The sequence below is a fragment of the Euprymna scolopes genome, chromosome 23, assembly GCF_053919585.1.
Source record: "Euprymna scolopes isolate OS-2025 chromosome 23, ASM5391958v1, whole genome shotgun sequence".
Lineage (NCBI taxonomy): Eukaryota > Metazoa > Mollusca > Cephalopoda > Sepiida > Sepiolidae > Euprymna > Euprymna scolopes.
In genome coordinates, this window is record NC_136504.1 from 88,581,775 (window position 1) to 88,594,995 (window position 13,221).

At 33.7% G+C, this 13,221-nt stretch overlaps 1 protein-coding gene across 1 annotated transcript in view; it reads left to right on the forward strand.

Moving 5' to 3' along the window:
* Positions 1–2,411: 2,411 nt before the first annotated feature.
* Positions 2,412–13,221, forward strand: part of LOC145246047 (atrial natriuretic peptide receptor 3-like) — a 250,184-nt gene continuing 239,374 nt past the window's right edge. The window contains exon 1 of the mRNA XM_080107888.1: positions 2,412–3,167. Coding sequence (XP_079964014.1) covers positions 2,444–3,167 — 724 coding nt within the window. The 5' untranslated portion in view covers positions 2,412–2,443. The remainder of the gene's footprint in view (positions 3,168–13,221) is intronic.

The window sequence follows — 13,221 nt, forward strand, 5'->3', positions numbered from 1 at the left end:
CACCTGTTACTATAACTTCATGTCCGCCGTGTTTACAATATACACTCGATATCCCCGGCATCCGCACTCTCCCCTTGCCTTCTGGTCATCCCCATCATTCTTCGACCGTAAAAGGAAAACTTGTCCAATCAGAAATGCGACGCCTTTGAACATAGATTTGGGTTTTTGAAAAAAAAAATAATAATAATAATAATTAAAAATAATAATAAATGAAGGATGAACGGATTACAATTTTTTTTTATCATCTCCCAAATCAATAAAACCGACGCTACTCAACAACCACTCTGAGGAGGAAGGGAGAAAAGAGTCGAAACAGGCAAAACATTTCGAGCTGTAATAGAAAGTGTCACACGCGGATAGAGAAAACCTTCGCGTTTGAAGAAAAAAGTGATCAGCTTCCAAAAGAAAACACGAACAGACGTTCGTAACATACGTCTATTTGATTTGAGCGTTTACTGATGACAATGCTAATTGGAACTTATAATGTGACGAACAAACGAAAAATAATATTTTAAACTTAAGGGTGACAGACAAACAAAACTGCTATTTCAAACTCAGATGTTAACCCCCCCCCCCAAATACTAATCCGAACGATGGACGGAACTTTTGTTGGAATTGAACTGACGCATATAAAAAAAATGACGTAGTCACCAAAAAGAGACCAACTACTTACAGAAAAATATATGCTTAACATTTTCTTGCAACATACGCACACACACACACACACACATATATATATATATAGTTATATATACACACACATATATATATATTTATATATATATATATATATTTATATATATATATATATCACAATAGTAAGAGAGGGGCGATACATGTCCTTATAGCATATTTAAAATAAAGTTCTTACAAAAATATTCACTATTTGCATAAAATATACATACATATATATGCATATACGCACGCACATGTATATATGTGTACTTACACACACACATATATATATATATATATATATATCTGTGTGTGTAAAATATTTTAAAAGAAATCGGTAATTATACTTTAATACCAATAGTTAAAAAAAAAAAACGTATGGTATTGCTAAGAAAATTCGGGCAGTTTACATAGCAATACCACACGTTACTTATTTGATTAGTCATCTAATCTGTCGCTCTTTCATCTTTTTTGATCTCCCCCGATATATATATATATATATATATATATATATATATATATATATATATATATATATATATATATATATATATAGTTTTCCTGATATTAATTTCACTGCCATTTAATTATAGCAACTAATACTACTATATTTATTAAACTAAATCTTTCCTTATTTCTCTCATATCTCTCCTACTTGTTTCTCTGTGTCTAGAGACTATTTCCATCCGTCTGTCTTTCTCGGTCATATATATATATATATATATATATATATATATATATATATATATATATATACACTACGCATATTGTGCTTGTTTTGAACCAAGTTAACGACCGACATGTGATGAATATTCTTTTTTCTACAACACCGCTCACCTGAATACAATACGCTTCTTATTGGTTGTTTATATGCGAATTAGCTCTTCATATAATGGGCCAATCCAATTCCTGATATGTGACATTGTTTACATAATTGAGCGCAAGTACATCCATAACTGCTTTGTATTCATGTGTATATGTATACACACAACCTCATATATATATATATATATATATATATATATATATATATATATATATATATATATATATATATATGTATATATATATATATATATATATATAATTTTATTCATCTACATTTAGATGCATTATCCTATATATATATGTATGTATATATATAAAACTATAACCATATATAAATAAACATATAGTCCTATATTACTACAATATATGTATAAATAAAGAAATATATATATATATATATATATATATATATATATATATAAAGTATATGTATATTATTGTCAACTAAACTTTGACACGCAAGGCTGTGAATTAATAAAGGCTTGGTATATATTTGTGAAACCAAGCGAAGCGATACGAGGAAAGTGTTGCTTAGAAGACATGTTGATGGTCCAGATTGTTTCTTTAATTCGCGTACACATACACGTTTACAGTTCGCACACACATACACTTTTCTGCGTCGCGCGCACACACATACACACAAAGGTGCGCACTCATATTACACACACGCATATTCGTCGACCGGCTCTCGTTGCCTTTTTATTCGTAAGTTTCTTTCTAGTTGTTCACAAACAACATATTGTCGTTAAAATATGCGAGTCGCATATCTTCGAAATGTAAATCTATAATATGCGTGCGTAGATATATATACATATATATATATACATATATATATATATATATATATATATATATATATATATATATATATGCAGATATAAACACGTCAGTTTTTGCAGGTAATCAACCCTTATTTTTTCTCGAAAGCAAAATTTTCAACATGTTCGTTTGTCAAGCCTTGCTGGTTTCTTTTCTGGTCAGTTGGACGTTACCTTTCGTTTTACTAAGTGCTGAATCAGTCGACAAGAATGTTGACCCGAAAAAAGTGGTCAAAATCGGAGTCATACTTCCAGCTGAAAACTCCTACCCCTATTCACTTCCCAGGACACTTCCGGCCATAGAATACGCGATTGAAACCGTAGAAAGAGATCCCAACCTGCTGCCCGGATATACTTTACAGATAAATACGAACGACTCCAGGTGTTCGGACACCTACGGACCCCTGGCTGCTGTGCACATGCAGGTCAATAAACGAGCACACGTCTTTTTGGGACCCTCTTGTGAATACGCCGTGGCCCCCGTCGCTAGATTTTCTCCCGTCTGGAACATTCCTCTGCTCAGTGCTGGTGCGCTGGTCACTGCCTTCAGAAACAAGAAAAGGGACTACAAACTTCTGACCCGGATACAAGGAACATACGTAAAAGCTGGCGAGTTCATTTACACGATATCACGGTATTATAATTGGACCAAAATTGGGCTAATATTTCATGATCGTAGCCATGCTCCAAACGTTATGAGGTCCAAGTGTTTCTTCGAGACGGAGGGCATTTATGTACTCTGGAAGGAGAGATATAAAATTAGACCATGGCATCTGACCTTTAACGAGCACCATAACAAATCCGACATCAAGAAGATACTAAAAGAAGCGTCGTATCACACAAGAAGTAAGTAACATTCTTAAACTATATTGACTTTATGCAATTCATACATTTGCATATTAATGCATAGAAACTTTGATTTAGCATGCGGGTCATTACTAACTACTTGCTAAAGAGGACAACCCTGTATTTTATTTATGCATTCTATTTTATACATGATTCATAGTGGAGCAGCCGTTAATTAGACCGAGACATGAAAAATATCACACGAAAACCAACATTCTTAAACTTTATAAAGTTTACAGTTTATCCATTTACATATTAATGCATATATTTTTGATCTACTAGCGGATAATTACTAATTAGTTCCTAATGAGAATAGAGCTGTATTTTGTTTATACGCATTAGTTTATTATAAGAAAAGCAGCTGTTTAGTAGAACAACACATGAGAGATAATAATTTCATACATTTGGATATTATTTATTATGTTTATTGTACATTAACTCTCTACGTAGATTGAACAATTATAAGATAACTTTATTCAATCAGACATTAATTTTAAACATCTTTAATCAGTAAAGATGCTACTTTAAGTGTAGATTGACCAAGGATAACTTTATTTAATTCATACATTGATTTTACACACATTTTTGAATTAGTTGAGATGGTACTTTAAATCTACACTGACCAACGAGATCTTTATTCAATTCATACACAAATTTCATACATTTGTAATTAGCAGAGATGATGCTTTAAGTGTAGATTGCACAACGAGGACTTTATTCAATTTATACATTAATTTTAAATATTTTTAAATAGTAGAGGTAGATCTTTAAGTGTACATTGACTAACGAGAAATTTATTCAATTCATACATGTATTTTATACATTTTTAATTAGGTAAGGGTGGAGCTCTGTGAGTTGATTTACTAACGAAAACATTATTCAATTCATACTATTAATTTATTTCATACATATTATTAGAGCGAGATCTGCTAAGTCTAAGAAAACGTAAGATATATGTAATTTATACATTTACATTTTATTCAAACATTTACCATTACTAGAGGACGAACTCTTTAAATAGATTAAGTTATGCGAGAACTCTTCAATTCATGTATTTACATGTACTTTATAAAATTTATAAGTAGTTTAGTATAAGATCGCTGAAGAGATTGACAAACGAGAACTTTATTAAGTTTATATATTAAAAGTTTATTTTATACATTTGTAATTAGTACAACATGAAATCACCGGGTACATTGACTAATGCATGGCTAACTTTATACAATTCATACTTTTCGACTTTATTTATACATTTGAAATTAGCACAGCAATAGCTAACTGAGCTGTTTAACTAAAGATTCATGCACTTTTATTAAATCATACTTTTAAATGCTGTTTCATACATTTGTGATTATTAGAGTAACTCTAAATAGAAAAAAAGGGTGTCTTTTATCCTTCTTGGCATTCGGGCCTAGATCAAAGTGTAGTATCTGTTTTCATGCTGCAATTCATTTTTTTTATATTTAAGTGAACCTTAAATAGGCTGAGGTGTGTGACTTATGAAATTCATAGATTTAAATATCATTTTATATAATGTTATATTCGTTAAGGAAGAGTTTACTTTTAAACAAACTTTGATTTATCCAATTCATACATTTATATTTTCATTGTATAATGTTTTTCATTCATACAACCATTTTTGGTTACATATGTGCATACATGTTTCAGCTGTAATTTCTTTCGAAATCCATCATCATCAGGCGTCTAGTCCTAACAAAGGAGAAACTCTTAGTCGAACGAGACATGGAATTTATTTATTTGTACTTGAAACGAGTTAACACTAGTGACATGATGAAACTTACTTTCAAGAGAAGTCACAACTGAAACATGCATGCACATATGTAGCTAATAATATGTACAATATATAGCCAATGCTACCAAGACTAAACTTGTTTCATTAAATAATTACAAGAAACCTTCTCCAGTACCAATAGCTACGTCTAAAGACACATTACATGAAAGTACTTCTTTCAAACTCATCGACTTAACGTTCGCAAGGAACATGAATTGGAGCAGATACATCGAGAGCATTGTCAGGGCCGCTGCGAGAAAGTGTGCTCTCTGTCTACCGTGATAGAAAGTTACTTACGTCTGAAAGTATCCTGTACCTCTACAAGGCCACTATTCGCCCATATATGGAGAATTGGTCACATTTGGGCTGGTGCATCTGCTACTAGTCTCTCGCTCTTAGACGGGATTCAAAAGAAGGCCGCCAACATGATCGGCCCTGAAATGTAATCCAAGCTTTGGCCTCTGTCACATCAACGAAATGTTGCATCCCTCTGTTTGTTCTACAAGTATTTTAATGGCGGATGCTCCGACGAACTACAAGCACTTGTAGCCCTCGACGTAAATACCCCGGACAAACCCAACAAGCAACAAAATCCCACCCCTACACAGTAGAGATCCCTAGACGTAAGAAAGCATTCTACTCTAATAGTTTCCTACCCAGAACTGCTAGACATTGGAACTCCCTTCCGGTTTCCTGCTTTCCCAACTGTACTAGCAAGTGTAAGGTGAATAAACATCTTTCTGTTCAACTCCCTACATAATGTCCCTGCAACTTATGTATCTGATAGTAGCCCCCTTCATCAAAGTAGCACTGTGCCTTGTTGGGTTGAGAATGGAATTAAAAATACTTCTACGAATGTAGAGAATTATACAGTAATATAGCAATACTTGTTATTAAGCACTATTTGATAAACACAGACGTTTTTATGAATTAATAACTAGGAAATCATGGCGATACGGTCATTATACAGTTATTTTCAGCCGTAGAGGAACTCCATAAGTATTATGAAACATAAGATTTATTCAATTCATAGATTTACATATTTTCTATACTTAAAAAAAATTGTTATCAAATTTTATACATTTTTTTGTAATAACTGTGGAAAGCTTTTACTAATAAATAAATTTATACACGTTTTAGTAGTAGAGGACAAGGTCACTTATGACGAGACTAAGTTTTATTTAATTCGTACTTTTTTCGGTTTATTTTATACATTTATTAGTCTATCATATAATCTCTCTAAGTAGAACCATTAAAGCAAATAGAACACTGTGTACTTAAAATCTTATTAAATGACTATGAGATCCGTGCAAAAATTCCACGATGCTTTCTACATAATACATTGTGTTATTTACTGCAAATATGTCGTTTTTAAAAAATTAATTACGAATTACTTATGACTCTTTCTCTCCCATAAAAAGAATTCTCATTGTCAGGTAAATATCGTTTTAAATAAATAAGCGAATATGTCTTTTCCATGTTTATTTATTTTCATGTAAAAATTTAATTATTTTTAAGGTTTGCCTTTATAAAGTTCAAAACCGCTTTCGAAACCTAATAGGTGATGCCCTTTATATCTTCACTGCAACCCCTTTCCCACAAAAGAGATGTTGCAAGCCTTTCTCTGCGCTATCGTTATTTTCATGAATAACTGTAAAATGTATGCAATTCACACATTTACAAATAATCTTATATAATCTATATCATCTATCTATCTATCTATCTATCTATCTATCTATAAAAGTGAACGTGCCTGTGTGTGTTTGTGTCTGTGTATCTGTGTACATTTCCCTACGCAATAACTCTGTCAATTTTTAGTCTACAGACTCGAAATTTGATATACAGAGTACTGAGATTTGGGAAAATCGATGTGATCGGGTTTTGGTCAGAAATTCGCAGTTAAGGGGTCAAAGTTCAACGATTTGACCTTTGAGAACTCTACCAAACTCCTCAGACAATTTTAGGTCTAACCACTCGAAAGTTTAGATATAGGTTCCTTGGACATGGATCTAACTTAATAACTTGATTTGAGCCCCAAAACAATAAACGTTAAGGGGTCATAATACGGGTCAAATTTAAAAACATTGACCTTTTTTTCTCAACATACACCTCCATACACCTGGGCAACGCCGGGCTGAAATGCTAGTGTATCTATAAAAATGAAAATATCTGTCTGTCTTTTCTCTATGGTAGTGAAGAAAGACTGTTATAGAGAAGGGCATTACTTTACATATGCACACTTTTTAATATATATATATATGCACATAACCTTATGAACAGTACATAGGGCCCTAGCAAAGTCGGGCGGAACTTCTAGTATATCTATAAAAGTGAACGTGTCTGTGTGTGTGTATCTGTGTGTTTGTGTACATTTCCCTACGCAATAACTCTGTCAATTTTTAGTCTACAGACTCGAAATTTGATACACAGGGTACTGAGATTTGGGAAAATCTTTCTGATCGGTTTTCGGCCAGAAATTTGGCTTTTAATGGGTCAAAGTTCAACGATTTGACCTTTGAGAACTCTACCAAACTCCTCCAACAATTTTAGGTCTAAACACTTGAAATTTTAGATATATATATATTCTTTGGACATGGATTAAACTTTATAAATTGATTTGAGCCAAAACAATAAATGTTAAGGGATCATAATAGAGGTAAAAGTAAAAAAAAATGACTTTTTTTTATTGCTCAACATACAACTCCAAACACCCGTGCAATGAGACGTGTTATTTCTTATGTAATTCATATCTTTACATTTTATTTAATACATTATTAATAGACGAGTGATCCACCGAGTAGAACGGTTTGTGGCATTCATACTTTTGCTTCTCATTTTATAGTTTTATAAATAGAGAAAGAAAATACTTACAAAGAACGAAATGCTATATGCTGTCTGCCCTTAAATTTATGCTCACCAGTAGCCAAACATTTACAAAAAACACTCGACTAGCTATAGCCTTTATCAATAATTTTCCCCATTTTCTATCTGTGCCTAAATCTAAACGCAAATTCCATGACCAAAGCTTCTTTCTTACAACGCCCAGTTTGTGGAACACTGTTCCCTGTCCTGTTTCTCGGCTGATTACAATATGGTAGCATTCAAGTCTAATGTAAACAAGTTCTTGTTGAGCCGTCCCCTGAAATAATCCTAATTCTGTCCAATTCATACCATTATCGATTACTACACAACAACCTTACATTCATTAACCGTTATCCTCGAGTAGCCTTCGGGCCTTGATAAGTGATGCCCCTTTTGTAAAAAAAAGACAATAACTATTTTTTGTCTTCTCACCATAAAAAATAATTGTCAGCTAAACAATCTTCTAATTGATAAAACGAATCTCTTTTTTTTTAAACGTACTCTTTTAGTTGGCAGGACGACATAATTTAATCTTGGAGTATGTCATATCAAAGCAAGCAAAATCAGAATAATTTATCTTAGCGACATCAGATTAATTACCAAACAAATATTTTAATGTATGTGAATGGTGATAACGTACGGATATAAAATGCCTTGGCGTATTATTATGTGTAATGTATTGTAAAAATATTATATAATGCTAATTAGATTTCAATATTCCAACACGTAAAGTATGCATGGTTCCCCGTGAGTGCACAGTGAACGAGGCATAAAAAATGACTAATCCTGGTCAAAAGGAACAAACGATGCAGTTTTAGGCCGCTACATATGTAAATTTGAGTTCTGCACGACACAAAAAATAAGCCCATCATTTGCTCCGTCTCTATTTAGGCCCAAAAGTCCCCAAGGCCTTAACATATTTAAATTTGAGTTCAGCACTATGCACAACTGCTAAATAGACATACACAGAAAATTTTGGACAAACATAGTAAAATAGTCCCAAAATAGAATGTTTTTATTAGCCCTAAAAGAGCCTCTGGGGCACACACAAGAGTTATTGCGAAGTATAGACAAACAAAAATATATAGAAATCAATTAGTTACAACTTTTCAGAAAGTTTTATAAAGATCCAAGGCATTACTTTTTTAATAAGTACAAAAGTGTCAATTTTAGTCATTTTTTAACTGGAAAGGTACCCCTAGAGGGGCAACTGCAGTTTCCCCGGATAATTGAGAAAAGTGCGGACAGACCAATGGACGAACGGAAGAACGGTAATTTACATGTCCACTCTCCTTTTGTCAGGAGATCAGTAATTCGAAGAGTAACGATATTAGTTGACTGAAAAGTATTCAAATTATCAAATTCATTATAGATGATTACCTGGAGATTTGTTTTCCAATGGAAATTTGTAGTACATTCTATTGTTTAGTGGCGAAGCATCAGATTGAATTTGACTCGCATTCCATGTCGGCCATCATTTTCATACCATCTAGGAACCCTTCCTTTGAAAGGTATCCTGCAACCAAGGTACAGACCTGCACCATCAGAACTTTGTTTGTGAGAGTGAGATACGACTGGGCTCGTTCTTAGAAGGATCATACTGCCCGGCATTATCTTTTCTTTTTCAGGAAAGGTTTATTACCGATCTCCTCGGCCGCACTCACAAGAGAATTTCCACTGGTCCGGTTATGGTTATTTGTCGTGCTAGCCAAAATGTTGTCTATTAAGAACTATTTCCAACCTTCTGGCCTTGCGCCAAACTTGCTGCAGTGGGAAGCAAATAAAATCAAAATTCCGTGTTGGATATTTTGTTTATTGCCCCTCTCACTGATAAAGTGGCGGAGTTAGTTTATATTGTGAATTCTGGAGAGTAGAAAATGACATTGATCAGCTTCGTCGGCGTTTTCTAATGAGGCCGTCTCAGGCGATTGGCCATAAGACCGAACAGGATTCTACACTCTAATCACGGCTGAATGTCCAAGTGTGTAATACTGAATTCTTGCAATTTTGTATAAAAAAAAAAAATCAGTATTTAAACTTTATTCCGCTTAAAACTTTCGCAAGTACGATAAAGTGCATTTTAAGAACAATCAGAAAACTGTGTAGCTTCAGACGTATATAAATGCATTTTTATGTTTCGAAATCTCTTAGATGTGAATTCATAATGAGGATTATAAGTTACTAGCAGGGAGATCCGACATTGCCCGGGATTGAATATGATCAACGAATGTTTCACACTCGCATAAATTTTTATTATCATCAAAATCGATGAAATCGTCCATTTTAAAATCAAATTGATTGATTGCCTACTCTAGATGGGGATCCATCGTAGTGCATCGGGAAGACGCTTCACATGCCTTTCCGCAGTGACTTAGTCCACAATACATTGTAGTTTACATTGCACTGCAGAGAGTCTACTATTGGTTTTATACAATTATTTTTTCATATATAATGGCTTGAATAAAAGTTTAAGATCCAAAAGTCAAGTATTATGCTTCAATTGTGCTCTAAACAGAAACGTTTATTTTAAACGCGTCCCTGCTATATCAAACAACTTATTTATAAAATAAAACAGACGATTTTGACTAATGTAAACACTTTACACAGCCTAACATCGCAAGTGCATTTAAGAAGTAATAATAATACACAAGACGAAAGGCCTGACATGATTTTACATGTCAGGCCTTTCGTCTTGTGTATTATTATTATTTCTCAAAGGCACTTGCGATGTTAGGCTGTGTAAGGTGTTTACATTGGTCAAAATCGTCTGTTTTTATTCATTTTAATTATCGATTATCGATAATCATCTAGACATCCTGATACAAAACCCATAAAGGAACACTGCCAGGCACATAAAATATATTCGTGTGAAATTAAAAAAAAATCGGCCCAGCCGATTTCAAAACCATATGGAACGAATTCACACATACAGACACATCAACGAAATTATGAATACATTGAACATTAGGACAAATGCCTTAAAATAAGCTTAGAATACCGAGCTTTACATATGTTGTCGTTCAACCTAGTTCAGCTACATTTATTCTACCATTTTTCACAAAAAAAATCACGTCACATGATCAATCTAACGAACTACTGGTTTACTTAAACTCACACTTGACTTGTAAAAAGTTCATAAATAAAAACGTTACATTCCATTACTAATAAGAAAGTGAATAACAGGCTGATCCAAGCAGTCAGACCATATGATGAACCACTGTTAAAATAAGATATTGGCGTGATACGACCATGTCACACTTTCACCAGGTCTCGCATAGGCAATTCCACAAGAAACTGTACTGGAATAAAGACAAAAGAGAGAGAGAGAGAGAGAGAGAGAGGGGGGGAAGAAAACAGCCAAGAGTAAACCGTGCTGACATTGAGTAGCTCGCTCAGAAATGAAAAATGATCGGTACGGTTGGAGGAAGCTGATTGCCACATTATCTTTTGCGTCACAGCGATCATTAAAACATGGAACAAATTATGAGGTCATGACGAAATAAAACCGTCTTTTTTAATAATGCGAATTATCTAAAACATAAAGATGTAACTACTACGATAGATAAATTATTAAAAAAAAACTATATTAGGGTCAGTCCTCGGTTGAATTGTTAACAAAGACTAAAGAAATTTTACTTGCGATCTTCTTGCTAATCGTCCAGAATTTTTTAAAAAATGGCGCTCAACTCTCTCTTGAAGACAGTAAGTTTAGAAAGATGAGTTAAAAATAAGAAAACTATACAAAATACTGTTAGAAACTCGCTCAATATATTACCGTGACATAGGCTGACATATATTCGGTGCGTTTCTAACAGTATTGTGTATAGTTTCTTATTTTTAACTCATTTTCCCAAACTTACCATTTTCAAGAGAAAATCGGGCGCCATTTTAAATTTTCCAATACATCAGTAAACCCTGTATGTTTTTCGAACTGAATAAACGTGTTACATTAAATAAAAAACACAAAAAAGTATCCAGTTAAGTAGAAAAGTAACTTATCTTGACTTTAATAATATTTATTTTCGAATCTATATGTATAGTAATACAAACCCCAATTTAAAACAATCGCACCAAACACCATGAAAAAATATTAGAAGATGCAAAAAACTTGGAGCATAAACATGTTTACTAAAATGACTGGAGTTGGCATTAAACATCTGAAAAGGGTTGATATGCCGTGACATAAAACAACCAAACCAACTATAATTTATACGGATACAGTTTAGACAGATACTGCCACTCTGGATTACTGATGCTGAGTAATTGGTTCGTAACACTTAACTCGAATTTAAATTGAGACCTCGTCACCAGATGCAGTTTTGTACACGTTTTTATTGCAATGCTCCGTACAAGGCATCATGCCACTTCATGTATGGAGCCAAAGGAAAAATATATTACTTCAAAGATAAAAACTAGCCAACGATTAATATGAGATGGATATATTCAGATACAGGAAACAGCAATTATTCACCTTTGTCAGAAACATCGCTCAAATAGAACAAAATAAGAAAAGCAAAATTTACGAGACTGTATAAAACAAGCCTAAGGTTTGCTTACTATTCTCTTCACACAAGACGTTGAGAGAGAGAGAGAGAGAGAGAGAGAGAGAGAGAGAGAGAGAGAGAGAGAGAGAGATTCAGCTGTTATCAGAGTTGCGAAGTAGGAAAGGCAGAAAATATGTAATAAAAACTAGCAAACATAGGTTTCGGAATTATGGGTAAGTTGATGAGAACATCTTGTTCAAATGTATCCGAGGGTGTATTTTTATAATCTTTATTTGGCTTTTAGTTGGGATACTGAATCATGAAGCATATCAGGTTAATGCTAAAGGGGTGATCTCACACTAATCATAATAATTATAAGGGCCCCCATCACCGTACTCACTTCATTATCACATCCAGTTTCTGTGTTTGGTTCGGACTAAAGGCGATTTCTGCTGGAAATCAATTTCACTAAGTAAACGATGAAGCCATATTCATTCATAAGTCTTTTCCACTCAGTGCTATGCACTCTACTGCCGTAGACGATTTTGTCATCCTTGGCTTCCTGTGCAAACTGATACGACACGAGCCTAACAAAACAAAATCATTAATTATTTATTCCTCATCTTTCTTAGATGTTGTTACACAACGTTTCGGCCAACTCTTTCTTTAGCCTTTATCAGGTGGTATAGGAACTCCGAATCTCCTAACTCTCAGCAATTACTGCCAGCTGTAGTTGCTGTCGTCTCACCACGTTTTGGCCAAGTAAGCCTTTGGTCGGCGTTCGATAGAATTGAAACCGTTATCTTCAGACAATTCTCACCTCGAACCGTAGAGATTCAACGGTTCGATCAACTGCGCCACGGACCCCAAAGGTTGATCAAGGTTGGAGTTTTTGATCTTATAAATCCACGTTTAT